The sequence below is a fragment of the Eubalaena glacialis genome, chromosome 3 (genome assembly GCF_028564815.1).
Source record: "Eubalaena glacialis isolate mEubGla1 chromosome 3, mEubGla1.1.hap2.+ XY, whole genome shotgun sequence".
Lineage (NCBI taxonomy): Eukaryota > Metazoa > Chordata > Mammalia > Artiodactyla > Balaenidae > Eubalaena > Eubalaena glacialis.
In genome coordinates, this window is record NC_083718.1 from 52,836,364 (window position 1) to 52,850,557 (window position 14,194).

At 43.4% G+C, this 14,194-nt stretch overlaps 1 protein-coding gene across 4 annotated transcripts in view; it reads left to right on the plus strand.

Annotated features, from left to right (window-relative positions):
• The window catches only part of STX6 (syntaxin 6), a 45,274-nt gene that overhangs the window by 23,158 nt on the left and 7,922 nt on the right, over nt 1–14,194 (plus strand). For 2 of the 4 annotated variants that reach the window (XM_061183044.1, XM_061183048.1), the window contains 4 exons: nt 3,753–3,815; nt 6,784–6,909; nt 8,148–8,254; nt 12,030–12,124. In XM_061183044.1, coding sequence (XP_061039027.1) covers nt 3,753–3,815; nt 6,784–6,909; nt 8,148–8,254; nt 12,030–12,124 — 391 coding nt within the window. The other 2 variants (XM_061183045.1, XM_061183047.1) reach the window with 2 other exon arrangements.

Here is a 14,194-nt window from a genome sequence, read left to right on the forward strand (position 1 = left end):
GCAACAAGAGAGGCCGCGATAGTGAGAGGCCCGCGCACTGCGATGAAGAGTGGCCCCCACTTGCCACAACTAGAGAAAGCCTTCACACACAAACGAAGACCCAACACAGCCATAAATAAATTAATTAATTAATTAAAAAAACAAAAAACAAAAAAAAACATTGGTTAATATTTTCAAAGTATCCTGCAAAGAGACCTTATCAGTGATATTTCTAAAAGCAGAGTGCAGATTCCGTGTTCCTTAATACCTATATCAACACTAAGTAGTGTTCATCTTTTTCATCTTTCCCAATCTAACTGGGAAAAATCTCTCTTAACTTGCACTTCTTTGATTATTAATGGGTTAGTGCATCTTTTCATGTTTGATCATTTGTGTTTTTCTGTGAATTGTCTGTTCACCGAACTCTCTTCCTAAGTGTAATGTCTAGTACATGATATTACATTGTGTATAGGTTTACTATAAGTTACTATTCTCTTGTTTGGATATGATGCTTATTTCTACTTTTCTTTCATATTGTAAGTAACACTGCAGTGTACATCTTTGCATATCTGTTTCAGTATATATTTTCTATCATTTCCTTAAAATAAATGCTTATTAGAATTACTGGGTCAAGGCAGTGGATATTTGTTACAAATATCAAAGCTCTTAATACAAAATGCCAAATTTATTTTCAAAGGGTTGGTCCAGTTTACCTTCCAGCCATTGTTCAAGAGCAGTAGTTTTTTTTTTAACATTTTTATTAAGTTATAATAGTACAGAAAAGTGCATGCACCCCAATTATACAGCTGGAAGAGTTTATAAACTGATCACAACCATGGAAGCAGACCCAGAAGCATTCCAGAGCATTCCCAGCACCCCCCAGAAGCCCCCTTGTGTGCTTTTACAGTCATTACTGCCCCCCTCACTATCCTACCTTCTAATAGCAAAAACACATTCTACAGACAGTGTTCAGAGTTCAACTGGAACTTCAAAGTCACTTTTTCCATACATGTGTGCTGATATTTTTATTATGCAAGTAATGTTCATTATTTTTAAAAAGGCTACTGTAAAATGTATTAAATGCATTTTAAAAAAGCATATATTATCCCACCAGTGAACAATTCAGATATTTGCTTTGTATAGTTATTAATATATATTAAATAAATGGGATTGTACTATTCATATTGTTTGATTGACTATCAGAATGTCATCTTAAACTCCAATTAAATTGATAATTAGAAAAGGAATCCTGCAGTCCAGGAGATAATAGCATAATGGTCTCCTTTGAAGGCTTCTAGAATTTGTGGGGATCAGAGCTTCTCAAACAGCTTCTCACCTGGGAGACTTGTTAAACTGTTCCTTAGAGTCTGACTTAGTAGGGCTGGGTGGGGTCCAGGGACCTGCATTTTTAACAGCACCTCAGGTGACTGACTCAGGTAAATCTCAAACATTTAAGAAACATGGCTTATATCACTAAGTTTCCCTTGTTTTAAACGTACCAATACCTCCATTTTTATGGTGAATACTTTTTTTTACTAAGCAAATTTTTCTCAGTTTCTGTGGGTGGCATTCTTATATATATATATATATATATTTTTTTTTTTTTCTTTTGAGGTTTGTGAACAGATAAAATAGGTAAAGAATCCTAGAATTTATGGGTCAACTGGACCCCAGGTAGAGCACCCTCAGAAATCCAGTGGGTGAACGACACCCTACTTGCCCAGTGTCATTTCCAAGGGCTCACGTACCCTGTTGTTGAAGGCCCCCAACCTCAGGGCACTTGTTCCTAGAGGCACCCTTTCCCATCGTGGGCAGCACTTTAATGTGTGGCAGTAAAATGATCTCTTTGCTTCTGCTTTGCTTAATTGCCAACATTTTTCCCACAGAATAACCAAAGTGATCTTTTAAAACATGAACCAGAATACTCCATGGCCCTGCTCAAAATATTTTAAGGGCTTTCCATTGCCTTAGAGCAGGGGCCTGCAGTCTGTGGCCTATGAGATCTAAGAATGGTTTTACATTTTTTAAAGGGTGGTTAAAAAAAAAAAAAATGTGACAGAGGCTGAATATTTAATGTCTACTCCTTTACAGAAGAAGTTTGCGAACCACTGCCTCAGAATAAAATCTAAGCAGCCTGAAGGCCCTGCGTGTTTTGGCCAGCCTTGTCTTACATCCTCCCTCCGACACCCAGCACACAGTGGCTCCTTCAGACAATCGGGCCTTCCTTCTCAAAAGCTAAAGCATTGAGCCTTTCCTGCCTCCAGGCTTTTGTGCTTGCTGTTTCCTCTGCCTGGAATTCTCTGCCCTTGCTCTTTCTGTGGTGGGCTCATTCTTGGCCCTCAGGTCTCGATCAAGTGTCACCCCCATCTTTCTAAAGTGGCGTTCACCCACTGGATTTCAGCCCCGTTGACTCCCTTCCTTCCCAAAATGCTAGTCACCCTGTTGGTGTGTGTGACTGCTGTTTGCCTGTTGTCCACCATGATGTGAGCTCCGTCAGGCAAGGACACTGTATCGTCACTGCTGTGCTCGGGCACACACTGGGCATCAGTTGGTATTTGCTGAACGAGGGATCAGGCAGTTTGAAGGTTGCAGCAAGGTGGTTGTCATTCAGACTTCTCATAGTAGGAATCAGGAAAGCTGTGGCACTGTCTCATCTACCATTCACTTGTGGGTCTTGGAAGAAGTTATTATTATTTTTTTTAATACTATTTATCCAATGTTGGTTTTTTTGTTTTGTTTTGTTTGTTTTAATTTTTTTTTATTTATTTATTTATTTTTGGCTGTGTTTGGTCTTCGTTGCTGTGCGCGGGCTTTCTCCAGTTGCAGTGAGCGGGGACTACTCTTCGTTGTGGTGTGCAGGCTTCTCATTGTGGTGGCTTCTCTTGTTGTGGAGCATGGGCTCTAGGTGCACGGCTTCAGTAGTTGCGGCACACGGGCTCAGTAGTTGTGGCTCACGGGCTCTAGAGCGCAGGCTCAGTAGTTGTGGCACTTGGGCTTAGTTGCTCCGCGGCATGTGGGATCTTCCTGGACCAGGGCTCGAACCTGTGTCCCCTGTATTGGCAGGTGGATTCTTAACCACTGCACCACCAGGGAATCCCCAAGTGTTTTGTTTTAGATTAAGTAATTCATTTTTCATTCCATACAAAATTATTTTTGATACCACTCTGGAAAATACTGGTGTTAGAAATAGTCTATACTTCACATGAACGCAACTCAAATAAAATAAGTGACCTGTTTATCACTATTTGAAAATATTCTCTGGCGTGTAATGGTAAATATACTTTATCATAAAGCACGTGGTTTTTTTACATGTATTATACTTAAAGATGCTAGCCCTTGAACACAGCTTTAGTGTGTATACCTCAGGGTTGCCATTTACTGGCTATGTGACCTTGAGAAAGTATCTTAGTCTTTCTAGATCTTAGTCTCCTCAGTTGTAAAATGAAGGTAATACCAGCTTCACAGGGGCATTGTGGAAAGTCAGTGATCATATGTGTACATGTTTAACAGTGTTTCCGGCCTATGGTAGGTACCCAGGAAATACTTTCTCTTTCCTCATATTTAAATTTAGTATCCAGTTTACTTCTTTTTAAGGGCATGTCCTTCTCTTTATTTCCTTTATTTTTGAGACTGAAAATAGAAGTCAAAGAATGCTGTATTTTTGTTTAAAAATTAATAATAAATTATGCATATTTTGCTAGTGTGCAGAATACTAACCATGATTTTGTTTAAGGATGTTCATTTGTTTTCTGGTCTTCTCCTTATCTCATTAGGACATGAAGGATCAGATGTCAACCTCATCGGTGCAGGCATTAGCTGAAAGGAAAAATAGACAGGTGAGTAAACATCAGAATATACAGTATCAATTAAAGGAAATACAGAGATATTTGGAATTTTAAAATTCTGACTTCGTGTATCATGTATTCAAGCAGAAGACCTTGTGTGCTGAGCCCGTAGTGATGCTGGCAGGCAGCCTTGCCTCCGCTCCCCTCCCTCGCACTCTCTGGTTCCCTCCTCTGGGCTCCGTTGCACCCTCTGCGTACCTTAGAGCCTTTGCCACAGGCCATTTATTCTGCACCTGTTGCGCATATTCCGTGTGCCAGGCGCTGTTAAGAGCTGTAATTGCTTACTTTCTCTGCTGGACCTCAAGCTCCTTTGTGAGTTAGGAGGGATGGTGTCATGGTCTTTTTTCTTTCTTTTTTTTTTCTTTTTATTTCTAGCTGCTATTACATTGCCTATGCATAGAACTCACATTTATACTCACATAAATACTAGACATTTAATGATTGAAATTTTATGTAAAGCACTTGAGGAAACTTAAATGTGTGTTAATTTAATGTGTGTTAAATCTTTCACCATTTTAAGTATCTTTTGTTTTTTTGATGTGAGGTCCAGTTTTTATAAGTTATGACAAATAAATTATGAAACCTAATTTCAGAAACCAAAGCCCAGATATTGACACATCAAAAATAAAAGCTACAAGAGACCCAGTCCTTGAATTTAGTAGACTGTTAACTCAAGAAATCAGCTCGGCATTTTTAACTAACTAGGAATCAGTAGTTTATGATGTAAATGCTCACTTTATACCTGTAGGTGTTTCTTGACCCACTTAATTTTGAAAACAAGTATTACAAAAGCTTGAAAAGGGGACAGTACTGTCTAAATATCACCTAACTTAATCCTGTTTCCTTTCCCTGCATCTCATTTTCCAAGTCATTGTTTTTTTCTTCCCATTTACCCTCCTTGCTCTTCTCAGTGCAGCTAGGAAAGCCATTAGCTAGCCACCCCGTCTGGCACTAACTCTTAGGAGAAGCTAGTGAACGGCCGCAGGCTGGCCAAGTTTTGGAGTCCCCTTTTCGTTTCTGCTTCAGCTTACAGAAGTTGAGTGACAGTACCTGAAGTATCACTAGTTTCGACAGTGAATAGTAACACCTATCCTCTATTACTTCTACTTGAATTTTTATTCTCTAGATAGTATATTTGAACTAACATAAATAAAATGTGTGTTTATACGTAGCCTTTCCAGGTATGGCTGGGAATTTTGTTTTTGGCGGTGAGTAAAATGTCTCCGAGTCACAGGGTTTCAAGGAAAAGCGGGGCCAGGGTTCTCTAAGCACTCACACAGGCACAGTCCGCCTCGATGCTTCATCTAGCACCAGGTGCTCCTTGCTTAGCCAGGACCTCCTGCTCTGGCACCTACACACAGGCTGGTCCTTGGTGCTCCCGGCCCTCTGTCTTCTTTCCCACTAACCAGACTCCTGGAGGTCAGACTGAGGAAATCTAAACTGCTTCACAATAAAGCACAGATGACTCTTAGCAGCATGACATGTGTCCACCCAAGAGTAGACCATAGGTAAGCTAGAAAAAATAGCCCTGACTGTGACCCCGGGAGCTCCAGTTCTCTGCCCATAGCCTAAGGATGCACTGTAGCCTTTCTCTGACCTTGAAAAAATTATCACTAGGCCCCAGTATCCTCCATAGAGTCCTTCGAGTCTTCGCATCAGAACGAGCGGGACCTTTTAAATCTTGACAGGCCTGCAACCAGTTTGGAGCAGAGCCATCCCCAAAAAGCCTTGGGTCTGCCTTATACCGGTGACAGTTACCATCCAGACTCTTGACTGAGGCCCTGGGCTGCTGGAAGCTCTCAGGCCTCCTGATTTTCTTCTCATAACTGCCTCAGAACTTAAGATGCATCCTGAGCTTCCCTGAACTTAGCCTCAAGTGTGGCCGTTTGACTGAATTCACATCTGAAAGTCAGGTGAGGCTAATGTCAACATTGAGGGGCTACTGGAGGGCTTTTCAGACAGAACCAGGTAGTCAGGTAGGCTTTTAACAGTTCCAGAGCTAAAAAGTACCTGGTAAGAAGATCTGACAGCTCTACAAGGAAGAAGAATCCTATTCGCCAGCTTCTTCTGATTCTTTGTGCAGGGCTGGTTTGAGCAGTACTTTGGCCACGTCAGAAAGGCTTGTGGGCATTCCAGGCAGGGCCAGCTCACATTGCTGGCTGGCCTCTTCAAGGAAGGAAGACATCCCCAAACTTATCCTTTTCTGGCTACAGACTTCCTCAAATTCATACTGAGAAACCTGACCCTGGCGTCTGGGGGCCCAGGTTGAGAACTGACTTCAGGGCCAGTGCTTGCCTGGGTCATCAGGGTCACGCACCCGCTGTGGCCATGCTGCCTGGTGAAGCAACCCCCAGTTCTGTCTGGGAAACCTGTAGCCTTTTGGTTCACCTGAAGGGCATTGGGATTTATCTGTGGGTTACATTGAATACACATTGATGGTTCTTGTGCCTTCTGTGTGTGAGGGGCTGTGACTTAGCTTCTTGTCATTTTAGGGAACTCTCTCCTCCCCCCTCCAAAAAACCAAAACTTCCCTGGGTCATACTTAAATAGAAAGGACTCCAGCTGTCTGGAATCAGTTAGACTAGAACCTACAACAGGTCTCTGGTGAACTTCCAAGGGTGCTAGGAAGAGCTGGCCCACAGAGACCAAGTGCCTTTAGATCCACAAAGCAGTACACAGATGGGCGTTTGTTGATTTCAAGTTGACATTTATTGGCATTTTAATGGGACAGAGCCCATTTGTCAGGAGTCCCATTGGGAGGGCTTGGAAATAGAGAGTACCCTTCCTGGCATTCCTTAAATTGTACCCCACAGGCACTACCCTACACCACTACATGAAAGGCTGACCCCAGGGAGGCCAGCTTATGAGCACTGGGAGAACTCTTTATATCATGGTGATGGGGTATTTGTTCAGAGGTAGTAATGGTTTGTTTCTTCTGCCCCCTGCCCCACTCTCGCAGGCCCTGCTAGGAGACAGTGGTGGACAGAACTGGAGCACTGGAACGATGGATAAATATGGGCGCCTTGACCGGGAGCTCCAGTTGGCCAACTCCCATTTCATCGAGGAGCAACAGGCACAGCAGCAGGTACCTGAGAACCAGCAGCCGAGGACAGGGAGGTGGGAGGCCAGGCACCTCCCTCCCCGCTCCTCTGCCCCCCGGGGGCTGTGATGCTAATGACGGGCAGGATGGACCAGAGCTCGCCCTGCAGCTGCCTGAGTCTACCTGTGTGATGACTGCATATAGAAAGGCTGTTTAAAACGTCCTTCAGAGCATGACAGTTTCCAGAGAACCAATCTTGATTCAGTTTCTTAGGACAAGCAGACCAGACACCCGAAACTGACGGAGGAGGCCATTGATTTAAAAACACAGCAGCCTCTTCCCCAGCCTCCACTTCTGTGCTCGGCTTTGTGTTCATTTCAACAAAGGCACTTCGAGAAAAATTGAGTCCTTGTTTTTTCATTGAAATTTTTGGCTCCGTTATATATAAAAATGATTGCTTTGGTGGAGGTTAAGGGGTAGAAGGAAGGTGAGGTTGATTACACTTGTATTGTTGCTTTTGATATGTAGTTGTATTAATAAAAGGAAGCTAATAATAAAGTATCTGGGGATTTGAGGATTATCTGTCCATCAAAACTACTGGTTCTTAAATACTGTGTTTTATTCATGTAGGTTATGTGTTCTTTTGTTCTTTTTCTATTAGCATGTCTGCCTAACCATTTGTCTACTTACATTGCTATTAACCAAGCACACTTTTTTTTTTTAATAAAAAGTGAGGCGACTACAACACAATTAAAAGTAACTATGGCTCTGAAGTTGTCTGCTTGCTGCCACAGAGCCTCCTCTAGTTGTCCTTGAGGAGGGAGCAAAGGACTCTGTGTGCGTAGTTTTCCCACGTCTAGAGATCTGCCAGACTTCCTCTTGTAGTTAAGCTGTGGCCGGCTGTTGCGGATTGAGACCTTGACCCTGGCAGCGGGCTTCCTCTTCCCAAGCATCCCCATGTGTCTGTGGTCACTGCACAGGTGCTTTCGGCCATTGTCTGTCTCTTGTTGGACTTCAGCCAACCAGGGTAAATCTCTCTGGGTGGTTTCAGGCCCCGCTGACTGTTCACAAGTTGGATCCGCAGGGGAGATCAGTAGCTTTACAACCCAGCCCTTTGAGCAGCGTGTTCTCCGAGGCAACGGTCTGGTCCTTTGATTTCTGGGCTTTGCTTCTGAATGTGAATTGTCCCGAGTTGGCAAAGAAGCTAGCAGCTGCTAGAGTGCTGGGCTTGGAACCAGGTAAGATGGATTTTAATTGCTTATTTCCCATTTCTCTGGCACCAGCTGATCGTGGAACAGCAGGATGAACAGTTGGAGCTGGTCTCTGGCAGCATCGGGGTGCTGAAGAACATGTCCCAGCGCATCGGAGGGGAGCTGGAGGAGCAGGCAGTGTGAGTACCGAGATGCCCCTCTCGCTGCAGAGAAATGGCGGGAAAAGCCGTCTTACAGGACCCGTAAAGAGCCTGACAGTTACATTGCTAGTACAACCAAAAGCTATTTTGTTTATAGCTGCATCTTTATTCTGTTTTACAGAATGGCCTCTCCAAAAGAAGCGAATCTGTCAGATACAATTTTCAACAGGGTTTAGGCAAAGTTATTAATATTTTTAAACACCTGCAAAAACAGGAACAAATTCCTCCAAACAGGTATTTGATGTATTGTTATGAATGGAATGTGAAACTGATAGGGCTGTGTAAGCTCTGTGGAGATTTTTGTCCCGAAGAGGATAGGACATGGGCTAACTTAACATCCCGTGCCTCTCCCACTACATTCAACAGGACTTTCTGCTCTGTATCTTAAATTTTAATTTTATGGGGGGGAAAAAGTATCAATTTAATTCCAACCGATAAAAAATTCTTCCCCCACAAAAAGAAAAAGAAGAAAACGCAGGAAAATATAACTGGATTTGTTTTTCCTTAAGAACAATCTCTTTGTGCACTCCTGAAGTATGACACCAAAAACAGCATTCTTAAATGCTACCATATAATACCTTTACCATTTCACAAATATTTTTTCTGAAAAAAATAATCGTTCCACTAGGATATTTCAGAAACTCTCCTACCTCGATTTTGTGTTCAACGTTATGGATTCATTCGTTACAAATTCAAACTGGGCATCTTTTTCTACTGGAAGGCCCCTGGGTATCCACAGAGGAGCCAAGAGAATAGACAGTGTCCCTGCCATCAGAGTTGACTGGTCACTGGGTGGAACAGATGTTGCATAAATGGTGCAGGTCGTTAAGTGATGACAGAAGTGGAGGGCTAGGCTACCACGGTAGGGGATGCGTGGTGCCTTGAGGGCCCTAATAGCCTAAACTGCAGACCTGACTCAGTCTAAAGTCCCTGAGAAGAGAAGAGAGGTTTAACTGGGACCAGAAGGATGAGTAGAAGGTAGCCAGGTGGGGTGAGACTGGGTGGGAGGAGCGGGGGAGAGGGGAGGGCCTACCGGAAGGAAGAAAGGGCCCTGTGACGATTTCAGGGTGAAAAAGTGCACGGAGCAGAGAGGCTTAGTGTGTCTAGAGCATGGGGATTGAGAGGGAGGTTGCAGAAGTCAAGTCAGGGAGGCAGAGAACAGATCAGGGAAGGCCCTAGAAGCCATGTTAAGGAGTTCGGACTTTTTATTCAAAGGGCAGTGGGAAACACAGCCCCAGCGAAGGTTGTGTTAGTAATGCCGTGGTCAGGTTTATGTTTTGGGGGAAGCCCATCGTTCTGTGGTTTAGATGATGAACCATGGTGGAAAAGACTGGAAGCAGGGAGACCAGGTCGGAAGCTGGCAGAACAAGAATCTAGGCATGCAGTTTAATTTGTCTAAAATGCATTCTTACCCTCAAATGTATTGCGGGGATGGGAAAGGACTAATTACTTGAGCAGTTTCCCTGGTTGGGTAGAGGTAGAGCCTGGCAGACTTCCAGTTACAGATGGTGAACTGAACACAACTCTTATCTCTGCTCCTTCTCTAAAGTCCACTAGAACAGGAACAGAGGGAATTTTTTTTTTAACAGCATAAAATCTATGGGGACATAGAGCTTGGAATAAGAAGCAATGACCTTAACATTTTAGATCCTGCAAAATAGATGAATGGCTACTGACTCAACAGACCTGAGAAAGCCAAATCCTCGGCCAGCAGAGGGGAGAGCCAAGGAGCAGTGTGATTCATGCCCCAAACCCCCGAGCTGGGAGCGGAGTGTTTCCTCACTTATGATAGTGTGAACCCTGAATGTTGACCTTATCAAACTGTGACCCAATTATATTGGAAGGAAGGAAGGGGGAAGAGAAGTGGGAAAGATGCTGATGTGGGGAATGGAATGGGAGGAGGGCTAAGCCCTAGCTTTTCATTGTGCGGAGTCAGCAGGATCGGGATACTGAGGTGCCAGCGTGTAGCTTCAAAAACTGGAGAAAGCACCGAGAGAATAGTGTGAGGGGCTGAAAGCAGTGGCCCTCGGGAATGCGAGACAACTGTGTTTTTTTATAAGAGGCCTTGTAGGTCTGTTTAGCTCTACAAACCGTGTATGTGTATAACTCTAATAAAAATACTAAGTAAATTAAAAGGAAAAAACATGGGTCTTGGACTTAGACCTGTGCTGTCCAGTACAATAGCCACCAGCCATCAAGTACATGAAGTGTGGCCAGTCTGAACTGAGAAGGGCCCTGAGTATAAATGCATACCAGATTCTGAAGACTTAGTATGAATAAAATGTAAAATTACATGTCGAAATGATAGTTTTTAGGTATATTGGGCTAAATAGGTTATTAAAATTAATCCCCCCCCTTTTTTTAACGTGGCTACTAAAAAATATTAAGTGGCATATGTGACTCACATTGTATTTCTTTTGGACAGCGCTGAGTTGGTTAGAGCTGGGCTAGAAACTTGGTTAGTGGGTGGTTAGTGGGTGTACTTGGGCCGGAGGTTGGATGACTTACCCGTTTTTGTCTTCAGTAAGAAAAGTCCTACCCAGCACACACAGCACACACAGCTCAGCATGTGGCCCTGCCTGGATAGGTCTGCCAGCTGCAGGGCCCAGATGCTACCAGGATCTAAAATGAGCTAAAAATGTTGTAATTTGAAAATTCAGGTAAGGGACAAAGGCTTGTTTATTTAGTTGTCAACATGGAGTTTATTTAATGATTGACTCAATGAGGAGTTGGTTGCCGGAATCCTGCAGGGCTGTCAGGTGCCTCGTGTGGGCACAGACCAAGACCCGTAGTTCTAGCTGCGCTTGATGCTGCCAGAGGAATAAAGCCTTGTTAATAAGCCCTCGGGTACTAATTGATGTGTCACATTCTAGCCTCAGGATAATCATATATTAATCTGAAGCTGAAAAGTCTGGAATGCTTAGTAATTTATGAAATAAACACCGTTGGTGTAAGTATTTTGGTGTCTTCTTTCCCACCTGCACCTTGGACAGCAAGTAGTGTGAGCCTTAGGGAGCTGGTTCTCTGTGGGTGTAGACGAGGCGCGCACACCGTCAGGAACTCAGTCCTGAGGCCGCCAGCTTTATCATAAAGCGCATGGGGCCTGAAAGGAGGTGATTACCTGATCAAAGTGTATTTCTTAACTCACATCGATGTAAAGTGCTTTGGGTATTACAGGAATCCTGGCAGGGAAGCTGCGCTGATAGGATTGCCCCATTTTACAGATAAGCAAACAGGGTCCCTTGTCCAAGGTAGCAAGTGGCAAAGCCTGGTTGTCTGACTTCACACAGCCTTTTTTCTGCTACACTGCACTGCTGCTGAGTTTGTATTATTGTATGGTCAGGTCCACACTGGCCTTGTCTGCAATTCTGAAATCTAGAAAGCTCTAAAAAATTCAAAATTAAAAAAAAATTTTCAGCAATCTCATGTTACAGAAAAACCTAACCTGAACTGAACTGCAGCTATGACTCCTCATGGTTTTCTTTGCGGAAATATTAACTTGTGTGTTTGATTATGGGGACTGTCCCAGACCCTGCTGGGGGCTTGGCTAATACACAGTGTATGTAACTTACTACTTCTTTAAATTTCCAAAATTCTGAAATCAAAAACATATCTTGTCCTAAGGATGAAAGACTGGGGGCTTGACCGCAACGTTGCCTGTTTGATGTTTGCTAAAACTGAGGCCCGGATCCATGGCCAGTGTATCTGGAGACTGTGCTGACCAGCTGCCTCCTGCGTCTGCTTGTCTTTCTAGTATGTTGGATGATTTCTCTCACGAGTTGGAGAGCACTCAGTCTCGGCTGGACAATGTGATGAAGAAACTTGCAAAAGTATCTCACATGACCAGTGGTATGTATGCGCTTTTAAGCTCGAGAATTCTTACTAAATTCTAGAGACACAGTCCAGGGGGGTCTCTCACAGGTGTGCCCATTCAGATCCCTTTCCTCTGGCACATTTTTGTCATGCTTTGGGGTCAGAGAGTAGAAGACCAGTGCGCACGGGCTTTGTCTTCTGCTTGTGGCCTTCACCTGGGAAGAGTCTTTGTGTTCCGCACCGTGCAAGGCTGATGGTGTCAGATGACGTTCCTTCTGGTGGAGTAACTTTCTTTACAATTACAAAATCCTTCTTTTTCTTTTTTTCCTATTTCCTTGCCAAAATAGGGAATTCATTTTAAAACAGTAATTAAGAGCCAGTTACTGTTTCTCCTGGACTGACTTTTCACTGAAAGAAAAACCTCTACCATTTCAGAATAAGATGGCCTTGCAGATCTCATTTAAACTGTTTTTATTTAAATTTGTAGTAAACTATTCCAGCAAATTTGCACCAGGCTGGGGATAAAGAAGCAACATTTTTCAAATTAGTTACTGTGTAGGAAGATGTTTTCCAGTGACTATTTTTTTCTTACTACAACCCACCTTCCCTATTATATGAGAAATAATACCTTTTTAAGTCAAAAGAAAATCCAGTATCTTTTTTTCTCTTTGCTTGTGGGAGTCTCCGGGTGAAGGGAGGAACTGAGACGTTCTTCAAGGTCATGTAAGTGTTCTTGAACCAGAGCACCCCCTCCCACATCAGAACATGCCCTGTTTCTTGACACCTTGTTTTTCTGTTGGTTTCCTCTTGTCACATACATGTTACAGAGTCTAATAGTCTAATCTTGCCTTTTGAGGCAAGATTTAAATACATGTGTATTTGCTTTTCAGCAGTTTAACTCATAGTCAAGTTACATAACACCTCTCTTGGGCTCAGTTTTTTATATATTAAAAAAAACAGGTTGATGCCTACCTCTCAAGGTCATTGTGAGGATTAAATGAAATAATAATTAGTGTACAAGTGTTTAATGGTGTCTCTCATGTATTAGTACATAGTAAATGTTTGTTTGAAAAAAAAGAAAGGATAAGACGGGTGGAAAATGGCCCTGGGGGCAAAGGACCTGTTCTATTCAAGACAAAGGGAAGCTCCTAGCTTCCTGGTTTCCTTCATTCTCTCCAGGAGCAAATATCTTCATGCTTCTAGCAGGCTCTTCATTGCCTGTGGCAGGCACCAGCTTAGTTCGTCTTCCACACACCTACAGGGAGGTTTGCAAAGTCCTCTTCCAGCTTCCCTCTGTTCTCTCCTCTTCCACCCCACCCCTCTTTTAAAAAAAAAAAAAAAGCGTTTTACTGAAGTATTATATAACCAATTTCAACCAGATCTCTCACTAGTTTATGTATTAGTCGCAAAGTCTAGTAGCTACTTCAGCAGCAGTTTTGTTTGGAGAAGAGCAGCGGAACAGAGAGGCACTGTGTCCTTGTCCCCAGCATTCTGGGCATGAATAATTTAGAGAAGTACTTGCATTGTGATGAGTGTTTCAGTGTGTATAAATAGCACTAGGCCTGCTTATGCCTTCTCCTACTTTCTCCCAGAAGAAAAGTTTGGGGAGCAAAGTAAGAACTTCAGTTATGTTTGTCTAAGAAAGAGAGCCAGGAAACAGAGCATTTAGCCTGAAAGGCCCTTGGGTTTGGACATCTTGCCTTTGGGGCTCATTTTAATCTCTGTTTGCTCCCCAAAGAGATTGCTCGGGGCCTCCTACTTGGCCGTGTTGGCTTCAATTTGACGACGAGGCAATTTGTGTTTGTCTCTGTTTTCCTCCGTAACTTTTAGGAAAGTTCACTGCTTTTCAACCAAGCCTGTGCATAAAGAAAGAGTGTCAAGACGCGCTGAAGTTTGATTAGGCAGTAACTGAACGCCCACGCTCCACAGACCTGCAGAGGCGAGACCTCTGCCCCCCCCCCCGCCCCCCGCCCTGGTGCTGGCTGCTTCCTGGGCGGAAATCACCCAAGACACCATGCTTACTTTTTTGAATGACCCAAGAGAGACTAATCTTGTCATTCTCCTACCCTCAAAAAGTATATTTTGTGTGGATACCAAGGTTTTCTT